Below are 14088 nucleotides of genomic sequence, written 5' to 3'. Positions count from 1 at the left end.
GTCCAAGGTGTACCCTGCCTCTCGCCCTAACACCGCTGGGACAGGCTACAGCCCCCCTGCGACCTTGAACAGGATAAGTGGATGAGAATAGATGGATGGATGGATTAACTGACCTCTATAAACAAAAATATTCTGTATAACATAGATGATATATCCAGAAAACTGCAACACTTCTAAGACAAGAAAGCACCAAGCACAGTTACATCTCGTGGTTGGAACTTTAATCAGCACATGTATGGATTTTCTCTGACCTGGACACAGCAAGATTCTTGTCTATTTGTTCCTTCAGATCCTCATTCTGCTGTTGTAAAACTTGTAGTTTCTCCTCCAGGAACACATTCTTTGCAGCCTGCTCAAAAAACACAGATAACACGGTACACCACACTAAAATACGTGTGGAACGAGTGAAACAGTGGTGCAGGCTAAATGATTTGGGTTTACAAAGGAAACATTAGCGCTAATGAAAGTAGACGGGAGGTAAATGGGAAGGCTGCAGTAACGATACACTTTATAACTAATGAAATCATTCATAAATCTCAGCAAGCTGCCATGAATCATACCAACTTAAAAGAAGTTTTAATGCACTGGATATTTTTGCAACATACTCCAGATGTTCTCTGGTAAAAACTTGAAACCTACTATTTTCTCCAGTTCTGAAATCTTCAGCTCCTGCTGATGAATTTGTTGATTTTTCATCTCCAGAACTTCTTTGAGGCTCTTCAGGTCCTCCTCAATGTGTTTATAGGGGGCCAAAGCATCCTTTTAAAAAGCAAAAAACACCACTGAGCTGTAAAACCAATCAACAAGTTCTATGCTGTTAATGTTGCTACTGTCACATGAGCAGTAAGCAGTGTATCATGAAGCTCTTACCACGATCTGCTCATCTGTGCTCTTACGGAGAGCTTCTTCAAATCGTTTTGCTCGATCTCTGAGACTACGGTTCTGAAATGTCAGTGTGTCCACCTGATCCTGATGACCATGGATATTAAACTGTTAATGACTTAAACTATTAACTATGTCATATTGTGAATTTTTAAGGAGAACTGTTAACCTGCAGTGACAATCTGATCTTTTCAAACTCTTCTTCCAAAGACTTCCTCTGTTGTTCATGGGCCATCTTCAAATCTGACACGAGAAACACACACCGTCATGTTTCTTGACCTGCAGTGATTCAGTGCAGGGTGGCAACAGGTTTTAAATGGGGCGCTTACTCTTCACAGTCCTGGCATGCTCCTCTTGCAGAGTGGCCAGTGTATCATTGTGAGCCGTCTCCATCTCCATCAAGGACGCCTCATGGTTCTGACTCATCTCCTCAAGCTGCAGGCAACAATCACAGAAATAACTCATCAGCGCTACCCACTGTTCACATACATGCGTATATATGAACACCATGCAACACACTATTTTCTGCCATTTTTGTTTCTCTTTAATAAATGTTCGTGTTAATATTTTATAAATTTTTAAAAAATTCATAGATAAAAATAACCGCTGTGATTTACATTTGTCTTTTAGATAAACTTGTGTTTTTAGTTAAATTGCACTCTCACTTCTCATATGAGATTTGGATAAACATGGCGGTTCATATCCAGGCTGCCTAGCACAGACCTGCTCCTGCTGTTTGAAGTGTAGCTCTTCCAGCTCAGCTCGCTGCAGGGCCTGAAGACTATTCGTCTCATCGACGTGCTGTGCTTTCAGCCGCTCCTCCAGCGCTCCCAGCTCCTTCTGCTGCTGAGCCCGCAATCCCTGCAGCTCAGACTCAAAACGACGCTCCAGTTCCTCCTTCTCCTGCTGCAACTGCTCCCAGTGTGCAACACTGACAGCTGGAATAGAAACAGAATAGAAGAGACACAGACAAAAGAAAAAAAAAACATCCTAAAAAGACAGGCAAGTCATTTCGACTCCACACAGTCTTGGTTTTTCTTTATTTTTTTCACTCTTATGGTGTTATATGTCACAAGGGTAGTTTTAAAAGTAAGAAGGGTAAATCTATAAAATTCTTAATATATTTTTAATTGTATTACAAGTCTGTTCTAAAGTGTGACTTGAAACTGTGTCAACATGGGAGTTTTTTTGTTGTTGTTGTTTTTTTACTTTATAGACCAGACACACACCTTAACGTTCAGTCTAAGACTAAATCTAGACTGCTGTCTGCAAAGTGAATTCCCATGGGCCATATGGTCAAACACTTGGTAATACATCATGGGTTGCGAGCGATGCGTGACTCACTGCTTTCTCTCCTCCCTGTGGTGCCATAACTGTAACGCCGTATCCCACTTACCCACTTCATCACGGATTCTGGCAAGCTCCAGGGACAGTTCCCTCTCCTTCACAATGGCACTCTCACTCTGAAAAGACACACAGCGACATACATCTCTAGACAGTGCAGATGGATTTAGGTGTTTCTTGTCAGTGCAGCAGCGAAAATCAAGCATGTAATTCTAATAATGCAAGATCTTTGTCATAGATGCTAATGGTGGCTGTAAGAGAGCACGACAAACAATGCTAACAGGTCGGGTTTTTAAACCTGCTCCCACCAATTTCACTACAGTTTGTTATGCTATGAAGCTCAGGTGAATAAAATGTGGATGCGTTAAAAATTTGCCCTTTTGGAAGATTTGTTTTTTTTTCAGCAAATGATGCAAGATAATTTACTCAACCGTTTTATGTAGATATTACACTCAAGAACACAGAGTAACAGGACGCGTCAGTGCAGTGCTACTGGATATTAGGACTTCACCGATGTGATGCGTCGTGTGGAAAACAGCATTTAGGGATCTTAGATAATGACATGCATATTTTTGCTACATCTCAGAGTTGTAAAATAAATAAATAAATACAAATAAATAAAAAACAACAACAGCATGCATTTTACATTGTAACAAATCCATAACCAACTACTTCTATTTACTATCATTGGCTTAAAATATGCCATGACATGAGCGGTTACACATCAGACTAAAGACGAGAATTTCACTGTCTAAAGTTGAAATGTGGGGGGGGGGGGGCTGCTCATACATGGGTAGAGCAAAGGCATAATGAACTGTGATAACATTTTCTAAAATATATCTTCAATCATAAAAAATATGGTTATTATTTTCTATATACATAGAACCAAAATTACAGTATATTCTCTATTTTACTATAAAACACAAAAGCCTGTTTTTTGTTTTGTTTATTTACATCATTGAACAAAGGATCAATGAAATCCTTTTAGGCATATTGAAAACAGTTCTCCTGAAACTAGCTTCTTTTATCAGGAAGGAGAAACTTCAGCCAGTGACAGGAGACTTTAGAACCTTATACTTTATTTTGCTCAACAGTGTTTTGTACTTTGTTAAGCACAGTTTCTTGTATAGTGTTATGGTTTAAAGTAAACAGATTTCGTTATATAAAGATATACTTTTGTTGTAGTTTTTTTCAGAAATAAAATCAGAAAGTAATAACTATGTAACAAAGTAACAACTTTCCGTTTAAAGAAGAGGCTTAGTTTATATCAGGTCCCACTGAAGACAAAGTTAGAGAAGTAAGGCTGAGATGCTTTGGACATGTGCAGAAGAGGGATGGTGGCTATACTGGACAAAAGATGTTGAAAATGGAGCTGTCAGGTAGCAGGAAAAGAGAAAGACCACAGAGAAGATTCATGGATGTAGTCGAGGAGGACACACAAAGGGTTGGTGTGACTGAAGACGATGCTAGGGATAGGATTAGAGGCAGATGATCTCTTAAAGGGAGCAGTCAAAAAAGAAAAAGAAAAATGTTATACTGTTCACAAATAACTTGGAGAAATTAAAAATGCATCCTAAAAAAGAGCTTTGGTCTTAGGGGGATAAAGAATGAAAAAATGAAGTTAATGTATGAATTGATATGCAATGGTACAACAGCTCGTATGAAGGAAAAGTTAACATTAGGCCGATTTATTTATTTATTTTTACCAGGCCTTTCTTTCTCACATTTCTGCTTCTAATTAAGCTTTAACCTCCTAGGACCTGGCGTCCACATATTTGGACATCACATTTTGGGTTATTTAGACCAAAATACTCAATTTTGCTCTACAAGGGCCTGATATCCAATTACGAGGACATTATACTGTTACTGTTCTATCAAAATTTTAAAAGAATATCCTTGTTTGTGGCTCTCATTTTTCTTACAAACAAAAATCAGGTAAAATGAAATAAATCTGGTAATTCTTTGTTTTTACATTCATCAGCACCAATATGCCCAAATATCAAAGAGAAATTAAAAACTCATGCTGTGGAAGAATTCGGGTCTTAGGAGATTAAGCTAAATAATTAAGCAAGTTAAACCATACAGCACTTGCACAGGCTATGTGTGATACATGTGTTTTCTCTCCAGAATGTGAAATGACTGCAGAAGACTTTTAAAAAAAGGGGGGGGGGGGGGGGAGAGAGAGAGAGAGAGAGAGAGAGAGAGAGACTGACGAGAAACAACGAAAAGGAGAGAGGCAGGTGAGTAGTAAACAGTATGTCACAGCAGTCATGATGTCACCCTCTAAGAGGTTTTACTGGGAACATGAAGTCATCAAGAAGTCTCTGCAGTGACCTCAGGAGGGTCAACAGCTTTTTCATTTCATGCGCTTTAGCTCCACCTCTGCTCCTACCCATCGATCCACGGTCCTGCCCACAAGACATCCAATTCAAATCTCTGGGGGGTTATGTGACATGCATTCTAATTTCCCCATATGATCTTCATATAATCCATCTTTAGGATGCCCATCACGATGGTTTTCTTCATCAGTTACACTGTTTTGCTATTTTTACAAGCTCCTTTATTAATCATCAAATATAGAAAATGACCATCATAATGAATCAAAACCCCTCAAAAAGTTCAGATATGAACAATATCCTGTTTCCACTCATAAAGAAGAGAAAAAAGAACCAAGTTCTCAAATTAGAGAAGCCTAAACAAATTTTCTATAGTTTTGTTTATTATTAATGTCTGTATTAATTACATTTTTCAGTCTGTATTACTTTAATCTAATAAATCAACTTATTATTACAATAATTTCACTAGAGTACAAAATATTACTAAGTTAGTTAATCTAATTAGTGGTACCACAAACAGCTTTCAGTGTGCAGCTGTTTTTTTATTTAGACTTTGTCCCAAGCAGAAGAGTGCATAGTTAACACACAGGAAACTATAATATATATATGTATATATAATATATAATAACATATAATAAACCCAGTTAACCAGGATATAAAAAGGATGCAATGAAAACACCAAAAAAAGAAAAATCAGCATACAGCACAGTAGCAATGGCATTTTATATTGTATGTCCCTGCAAACTGTTATAAAATGAAAGAAGCATGCTCAGTGAGAAAGACAAGCCTGCTTTGACTCAGCATAATCATGCACAGCTTTACATTGTCTATCAGGCTCTGTCTCTAGCAAACAAGTGAACATAATCATCATATAAATAGACCCCCCCAAACACTAAACACTTGCGAACAGCCACACATACATAGAGGAATCCTCGGTGCTGAAACAAGCTTGCTGCCTGCAGAAGACTGACTGACTGACTTTACCGTTTGGTCGAGACAGAACAGACGGAAGAAATGGAGCCTACAGCAGCAGTGGCCCATACTAGGCTAGCAGATAGCAGCAGCATCCCTTAGCCGGCTCGGGAGGCAGCAGTGACAGATGCGAGTTCCAGAAAGAAACAGTAAGGGAGACAGAGGGGGAGGGAAAGAGAGGGGAGGAGAGATGGAAAGACCAAAGCCTCACCTCGTTTCCTGGTTCGCGACCATCATTTATCCCTGCTGGAACAAAGACTGCCGGCCCCAGCCCAGCTCTGTCTGCCTTCCTCTTAAACCCCCACCAACACGCCCCGTATCACATTCACACGGATGGAAGGGAACAACACACACACACACACACACACACACACACACACACACACACACACGGTCTTTTGCATGTAAAAAAATGTAGCAAAAGAAGATGGGGAGGGAGATGATCAGTGAGTAGAGAATGATAAGCTCTGATGCTCAGCTGGAAGATCATATCTACAGACACTGATGTGCATAACAGAACAAACACACTTCATTAGAAACCAAAACATGCTTTGAATAAAAACTGTCCTGCAAAAATATCTATATGCACAAATACCTCATTCAGTAAGCACAAAAAAACTTCAAATCAGCTCGCTTAACCCAATATTAACCATCTAGTGACCTCTTCAATGCACTCATTACAACATAATTAAACCACATGAGCATATGTTGTCACGCATCCTAAAACAGAGTATGCACCCATGTGCAACGGCGTAGATGGTAGAAATGCTTGGAAAGATCCACTGTTAAAATTTAGAGGGGATTCTGTCTTGCGATCAGTCTGACCAAAAGCAGAGGCAGGCCATACAGGCAGCTCTAATCTCATTAATCTTTGGTTGTAGAGCACCACCAGCGGGTGGGGCTGACAAATATATTGAATGCAAACAGAAGACTAGGAAAGGGTAAAGCAAGCGCTGAATAAAAATTGGAAGAACAGAAAACACTCTGTCAGTCTCATCTGAGCAGCATACAGGAAAAGCAAGAGTGATTAAAAAAGAATATTAAATATCAAATGTGTTTCGATTCCACCGAGTCACCCATCCAGCAGCAGCACCAGAAGAACAGACACAACAAGATATACCACACCCCCCTAATGCATGTCAATATACTTCCATGTATACAAACCCACAACACATCCCAAAAGCATTCTCTTTCTTTATACTAGAAAAAAGCACCTTTGGAAATCCTCAGCGTTTCACTACCAACTATCAAAAGAGGCTGCCTTTAGAGTCATTCTCAAAAGATGTCACAAGAGGGTTAAAGCAAGCGGCTCCCTTTGTGAACAAAGCAATCCTGACAACAAAAGACAGATGCTACAGGTTTGTGCAAAGGACTGCAACACAGTGTGTAATCGCATTCTGGAGCTCACTGCAACATTTGCATTGCAGTTTTTGACTGTAACCCTACAAAACACTGCCGTTCAGTAACACGATGAATCTACAAACATATTGCAAAGAATGCAACTTTAGTGAGGAACTTGTTCTGTGTCGCATTAAAGCAAACTTGCAGGGTGATTTTAAAAGAATTGTTTGAATGCTGCTACATATCAAGATATGTTACTGTTACAGAGTCATGCAGCAATGAGCAAGCTCTCTTTTCATAATTCTCAACTAAAACTCCAACATTTTTATGCAAGAAAACATCAAATTCCTCAAATACATCAAATACTATTTTAGCTTCAATTATTAATGCAGTCATTTTAATTTGCAAAGACAAAAAATATCTGCCTGTGTATTTTAGGTCGAGACCAAATGTTATTAGGATGGCGTAATATTTAATAGTAAGGATATTGTTATACAGTGTAAAACTGCTAAATTTTATACAGACTTTTGGACACCTGTAGTTGGACATGGGTGATTTGTTGACAAATATTTTTATTTATGTTGCCTTTTGATAATGATGATGTTGTATATTTTCTCTTTACCCCAGAAGGAAGTTTAACGAGAATGAAATAAAGTCACAGCATTAAAGTCACATGTGTCATACACACGTAGTCCTATTTTAGGATTAAGAGTGAAAGAATTGGAACACTGCACTCTTACTCGGCTCTCCAAGTCTGCGGTCGACCTTGCCGGGATTGCAGAACTCTGCTAAATCTTACCTTGTGGCAGAAGTGCTGGGTAGTGATACTGAAAACATCCAGGCACAGCGAGGCTTTCTTTAACTGAGCCTGCAGAGTCTGTAGCTGCAGGGCCTGCCGCTCACATCGCTCCCGCAGCTGCTGGATCTGAGCGCGATCCACCTCCTGTGCCTTTTCGGTCTGAATGGCTCCATGAACTGCTGTTGTCCGACCACGAACTGCAGATACGCAAAACAGGCAGAAGAATATAGTATGTTGATGTACTTTTCCTCAGACTTATTATAGAAATAGAAATATATAGACAAACAAAACAAACAAGTCAATTTCCTTATGTGGATGCTGGTGTAAAAGTGTATTATATGTGCAGTATGAAAACCCTGTTTGGTCTCTGAGAAAAGCAGAAATTGCTGATTTGTGCTGCTGTAATCTGAGCCAGCAGTACTGCTCCTGAAGGAGCCATCCTAGCATTAGAGCTACTGTGCTTTGTTGCTATGGCAACATCATGGTGCTATGGGTAAAGTCTGGGATGAAGTGCGGCGAGAGAGCAAGAGCGACACGGAATGAAAAAGTCACTGCAAATTTTAAAGATACAGTAGCAGCTGATGGTCCTGAACAAAAAAACCTTCTTTTTACCAGTTAGGAAAAAACCAAAGAGACATCATGGTATGTTAAGCACATCATGGTATGTTAAGCACATCATGGTATGTTAAGCACACCTTATGTGCCTATAGTTTGTGTTTAAATGTATGCGGTGTGACAGGGCTGACTCACCAGGGGATTGTGGCTTGGGAGAAACCACTGCAAGTCTTTTAGGGGAGGACTTTGGTGACAGCTCAGCCTCTGCATCCTTCTGTAAATCTCTCCTAGTCGCTGTGTAACAAAAAAGGTGTTATTAGTGTGAATGCTTGTAAAAGCATTCACAGTATTGTTCTTCTAATCTTTATTAGTGTGAATGCTTGTAAAAGCATTCACAGTATTGTTCTTCTGTTTCTTTATTATTATTATATTTTATTCTTCCGTACGTTTTTTGAAGTCCTACTCCTTCAAAACCGTTCAACTTAGAAAATCCATTCAAACACCATTAGATCCCTCTTCTTTTGGACATGACTGCTTCTATTTTTCTCATTTTTAACATTTATATTTTTAATTTTATTCAACTTTTTTCAACAAAAATTTCCCATGTATTTCAATGGGGAGACCCTTCAAATCCTCATTCAACTTACTCATTTTTAAACTTTTACTACTTCCACATACATTGACATAGAGCAACCATTCAAACTTTAAAACGAAGACAAGACATTCAACTATTCAACTTGTATTTATCTTTTCAATATCTATTATACTTTTTCTTCAGTTCCAGTTTAAGTTTCATGATGTTTTTTCACCCGTTTCAGAGTTTATAATGGGTGTGTATGGGACGGAATGTTGGCGCTAGAGTGAGACAGCTCAACTGCTAGAGTGAGAGGAGCAAAATAATTAATCTTAAAATCTTTTTTAAAACTGCTGCTGTGTCCGCAGCGTTTGCTCTACAGGTCTGGTTTTACCCTCAAAACGTAGCCACCGCTGTCCTCTTTCATCCAATGTGTTTATTATAGTAATAGGTGTTATGGTTCTTTCATAAATGTCACCGATGCACAGCCTCCTCCCTCCAACTCTTCCATAGACTCTAATGTTAAAATGGCTCTGGAGGTTCGTTTGAAAATCAGAAGAGCATGGTGTATTTCCACTGTCACCACGTCCATATAATAAACTCCACAGGCATGAAAACTGAGAATTCAGTAGACCAGACATTGCTGCCGCTCACGGTGAAAGAATTTTGTCAATACGACCTGTACTTTTCATTTGGGAATGATTTGTTTCGGGCTGACTTTTCTGTTCATTTTAAGCAGCAAAAGTGAGGCGCATGTCTGTGTGCGTGTCACACCTGCCTGCCTAACGAGCTCTGCCTGCCACTCTGCCAAGATTCATCTTAAACACTTCTCTTTCAACTGCTGCTGTGTCCACAGCATTTGCTCTACAGGTATGATTTTACCCTCAAAACATAGCCATCGTTGTCCTCTTTCATCCAATGTGTTTACTATTGTACTAGGTGTTATGGTTCTTTCATAAATGTCACCAATGCACAGCCTCCTCCCTCCAACTCTTCCATAGACTCTAATGTTAAAATGGCTCAGAAGGTTCACTTGAAAATCAGAAGAGTATGGTGTCATTCCACTGTCACCACGTCCATATAATAAATTCCACAGGCATGAAAACTGAGAATTCAGTAGACCAGACATTGCTGCTGCTCACGGTGAAAAAATTTTGTAAATACGACCTGTACTTTTCATTTGGGAACGATTTGTTTCGGGCTGACTTTTCTGTTCATTTTAAGCAGCAAAAGTGAGGGGCATGTCTGTGTGCGTGTCACACCTGCCTGCCTAACGAGCTCTGCCTGCCACTCTGCCAGGATTCATCTTAAACACTTCTCTTTCAACTGCTGCTGTGTCCACAGTGTTTGCTCTACAGCCATCATTTTACCCTCAAAACGTTGCCATCGTTGTTCTCTTTCCAACACTGTGTCTTTCAAAGCTCAAACATTTAAAAATTTTAAACTGTGTGGATCCAATTGGAGGGATCACATTTTAGTCATTCAGTGATTCAAAGAGTATGAACTTTTAATATTCATTCTGATGTTTGCTGACTCTAAATTCTTTTTCTCATTACTTAGGTTTTTCTAATTTACATTTAAAACATTTTCAGCTATTTTCCAACTTTTTCTGTGTAAACGTCAGCTATTATAAGTTCTGCACTTTTGTTTTCAGGTTAAATTCTCTTTTTTGTTTTGTTTTTTATTTCATTCAAACTTTTTAATTTAAAATTCAGCAATTAATTCATTTCAGTGCATACATTCAGATTCAAGCATTCACACTGCAGTTTCTTCAGAAAATGCACTTTCTAGTTCTATTTTATTCTGTATTCCGTACGTTTTTTGTACTGTATCTCCTTCAAAACCGTTCAACTTAGAAAAACCATTCAAACACCATTAGATTCCTCTTCTTTTGGACATGACTGCTTCTATTTTTCTCATTTTTAACATTTATATTTTTAAAATTATTCAACTTTATTCAACAAAAATTTCCCATGTATTTCAATGGAGAGACCCTTCAAATTCTCATTCAACTTACTCTTCTTTAAACTGTATCTACTCTCACATACATTGACGTAGAGCCTTCATTCAAACTTTAAAACGAAGACAAGACATTCAACTATTCAACTTGTATTTATCTTTTCAATATCTATTATACTTTTTCTTCAGTTCCAGTTTAAGTTTCATGATGTTTTTTCACCCGTTTCAGAGTTTATAATGGGTGTGTATGGGACGGAATGTTGGCGCTAGAGTGAGACAGCTCAACTGCTAGAGTGAGAGGAGCGAAAAAATTAATCTTAAAATCTTTTCTTAAAACTGCTGCTGTGTCTGCAGCGTTTGCTCTACAGGTATGATTTTACCCTCAAAACGTAGCCATCGCTGTCCTCTTTCATCCAATGTGTTTACTATTGTACTAGGTGTTATGGTTCTTTCATAAATGTCACCAATGCACAGCCTCCTCCCTCCAACTCTTCCATAGACTCTAATGTTAAAATAGCTCAGAAGGTTCCTTTGAAAATCAGAAGAGCATGGTGTCTTTCCACTGTCACCACGTCAATATAATAAACTCCACAGGCATGAAAACTGAGAATTCAGTAGACCAGACATTGCTGCCGCTCACGGTGAAAGAATTTTGTCAATACGACCTGTACTTTTCATTTGGGAACGATTTGTTTCGGCCTGACTTTTCTGTTCATTTTAAGCATCCAAAGTGAGGCGCATGTCTGTCTCTGTGTGTAGGGAGCCATTGGGTGCAGTCACTATAGCAACCAGGCTCACACCTGCCTGCCTAACGAGCTCTCTCTCACTCTGCCAAGATTCATCTTAATAAACACTTCTCTGTCAACTGCTGCTGTGTCCACAGTGTTTGCTCATCAGCCATCATTTTACCCTCAAAACGTCGCCATCATTGTTCTCTGTCCAACACCGTGTCTTTAAAAGCTCAGAGATGTAAAGTTTTTAAACTGTGTGGATCCAAGTGGAGGGATCACATTTTAGTCATTCAGTGATTCAAAGAATATGAACTTTTAATATTCATTCAGATGTTTTCTGATTCTAAATGTCCTTTTCTCATTTCTTAGGTTTTTCTAATTCACAATTAAAACATTTTTAGCTATTTTCCAACTTCTTCTGTGTGAATGTCAGCTTTTAGCAGTTCAGCACTTTTGTTTTCAGGCGAAAATTTCTGTATTTTTCATCTCATTCAAAATTTTTAACTTAAATTCAGCAATTAATTCATTTCAGTGCATACATTCAGATTCAAGCATTCACACTGCAGTTTCTTCAGAAAATGCACTTTCTAGTTTTCTTTGTAATACACAGAATTAAAACGTAAGACAGACATTCATTTTGGTTTTATCTCATAGGAAGTATTTGCCTAAATATTGGTTAACCTGTACTTCTGCTACACTACTTCTGTTTTTTTTTTACTACAGACAAAACATGAATAACATTATAAAATAACACCACTTTTTTATATTGAATAAAATATGATACACATGTGCAGACTGATTAAATGAAACCCTCGATATAAAGGGATTTTGTTTGTAGAATATCGTTCATCCCTCCAACAGAGTTCCTGGGAAAAGCAGATTTAATGCCTAGGCATGGAAACTGGTAGTAAAAACAAACAACAACTTTGTTTTGTTTTTTCCTTATAATTAATCGAATCAGTGAATAACTGAAAGCATAAAAAATGGCTGAAATAAAGACTCAGCTATCACTGTAGGACAGTGACCACTAGCTGGAGTTACTGCTTCACTTGTTGACACAGTTTCTGTTGTGGAAAGATGGGGCGACTGGTGGTTCACCCAGAAATACAAACTGTCGCCACAGGATGGCGCTGATGCTCCACATTCACTGCAAAGACGCCAACATGAGCACCACTGTGCATTAGCTAACAATAAAGACGCCCACAAGAGCAGAGGGGGAGTATAGGCTACTGTATGATACTGTATCCCTGCTGTGATGCAATGCTAGGCAACAGTTTGGAAACACAGCACATGAATAAGTAGTACTAAATACTATTTATCATTTTCTACTCATTTTAGTCCTAAATCAGAAGCTTGATAAGCAAACTGAGCTGAACAATGGACAATAAAAGCAAATGAATGAGTAAACACTCAATCGTAGTCATTATACTCTCAACTGCAATCATAATTAGCAACATTGCAAAAAAAAAAAAATCATTGCTTGAGTAGAAAAAGCACAGCTGTGTTTACTGTTTCTAGCTCAACTTCTTGCCCATGTACAGGACTGTAGCTCAAATCGGCACAGACAAACTGTCCTGTCTTCCTGCTTTTACTTAAAACTCCCCAATAACTTCTAAAACTCAGACATTTCTCTAAGCAGCTGTGTGTGAATAGGTGGGGCTTATACTGAGGAATGAAATCAAACGTGAATTTCAATCACACATACACAAATTGAGCACAATCGTTTGGTTCCTCTGGCTTTGTGCAAGAGTGCTGTACCTAGTGGGGAGCAGTGCCGTGGTGGCAGATTGCGCCGCTGGAGGCTGGGGGCATTAGGAGGGTGAGGACAGCTCTGAGCAGGGGAGGCCTCTCTGGTTGGTGCTGTGGCTTTATGTTGAGGTGTGTCATCGCTGCCACTGCTGGGATCTACATCAGAAAAGAAAAACATGCTCAGGGACTGTGGCAAAAAAAAAAATCACACAATGTTGCTATTTATATATGTACGAAATATGTTTTTATTTAAAAGCTGCAATTTTCTCACTGACTGCCTTACGAAGGCTTAATCACATTCGGAAGGAATGTGATTAAGCGTATGTAAGGGAGTCAGTGTGCATGCTCTAGCGCTGACTCTTAATATATGGGTCATTTCCTAAAAATATCAGTGAGTGAGTCTCACCTGACCACCACAGGATTAGTGAATTTTATTTTGTAGATTTTGTAGACAATTTCCTCATATTTAAGTAATGCATGCAAACATTTCCCTTCATTCTATGAAAATTTCAAGCTGTTTGAAATTTGGTGCTCTTCAGGTCGCCATATTTTTCCAGCATTTTCTGAACTCTTACTAAAATAAAATTTAAACGCTGCCACCACACAATTTGTTTTCTACTTTTTTACCTATTTTTCTCCCTATAACTTTGAGCATTACTCAGTGGGTTATATCACAGTTTTAAAAAGAAAACTCAACCCAGTATAATGTCTACTATATTGTAATAAAAGCAAGCAAGTCACCATGGACAAAACAAGTTATAGCATTTAAAAGGTTGTCTTTACCTGTATTTTAATAACTTCTAGTTGTGCTAAGAATTATGTTGCATATCTAATGACGAAAAAGAA

The 14088-nt window shown here is 38.6% G+C and overlaps 1 protein-coding gene across 3 annotated transcripts in view; it reads right to left on the bottom strand.

Annotated features, from left to right (window-relative positions):
- The window catches only part of mtus2b (microtubule associated tumor suppressor candidate 2b), a 41289-nt gene that overhangs the window by 14393 nt on the left and 12808 nt on the right, over positions 1 to 14088 (bottom strand). For 2 of the 3 annotated variants that reach the window (XM_085131381.1, XM_085131383.1), the window contains exons 5-14: positions 13252 to 13398; positions 8425 to 8523; positions 7675 to 7871; positions 2279 to 2345; positions 1606 to 1820; positions 1212 to 1317; positions 1052 to 1125; positions 871 to 969; positions 640 to 759; positions 252 to 352 (exon numbers count right to left, since the gene is read on the bottom strand). In XM_085131381.1, coding sequence (XP_084987507.1) covers positions 252 to 352; positions 640 to 759; positions 871 to 969; positions 1052 to 1125; positions 1212 to 1317; positions 1606 to 1820; positions 2279 to 2345; positions 7675 to 7871; positions 8425 to 8523; positions 13252 to 13398 — 1225 coding nt within the window. The remainder of the gene's footprint in view (positions 1 to 251; positions 353 to 639; positions 760 to 870; positions 970 to 1051; positions 1126 to 1211; positions 1318 to 1605; positions 1821 to 2278; positions 2346 to 7674; positions 7872 to 8424; positions 8524 to 13251; positions 13399 to 14088) is intronic. The other variant, XM_085131382.1, reaches the window with a different exon arrangement.

The sequence above is a fragment of the Neolamprologus multifasciatus genome, chromosome 14 (assembly GCF_963576455.1).
Source record: "Neolamprologus multifasciatus chromosome 14, fNeoMul1.2, whole genome shotgun sequence".
NCBI classification, from domain to species: domain Eukaryota; kingdom Metazoa; phylum Chordata; class Actinopteri; order Cichliformes; family Cichlidae; genus Neolamprologus; species Neolamprologus multifasciatus.
This window is presented reverse-complemented; position numbering and strand designations above follow the sequence as displayed.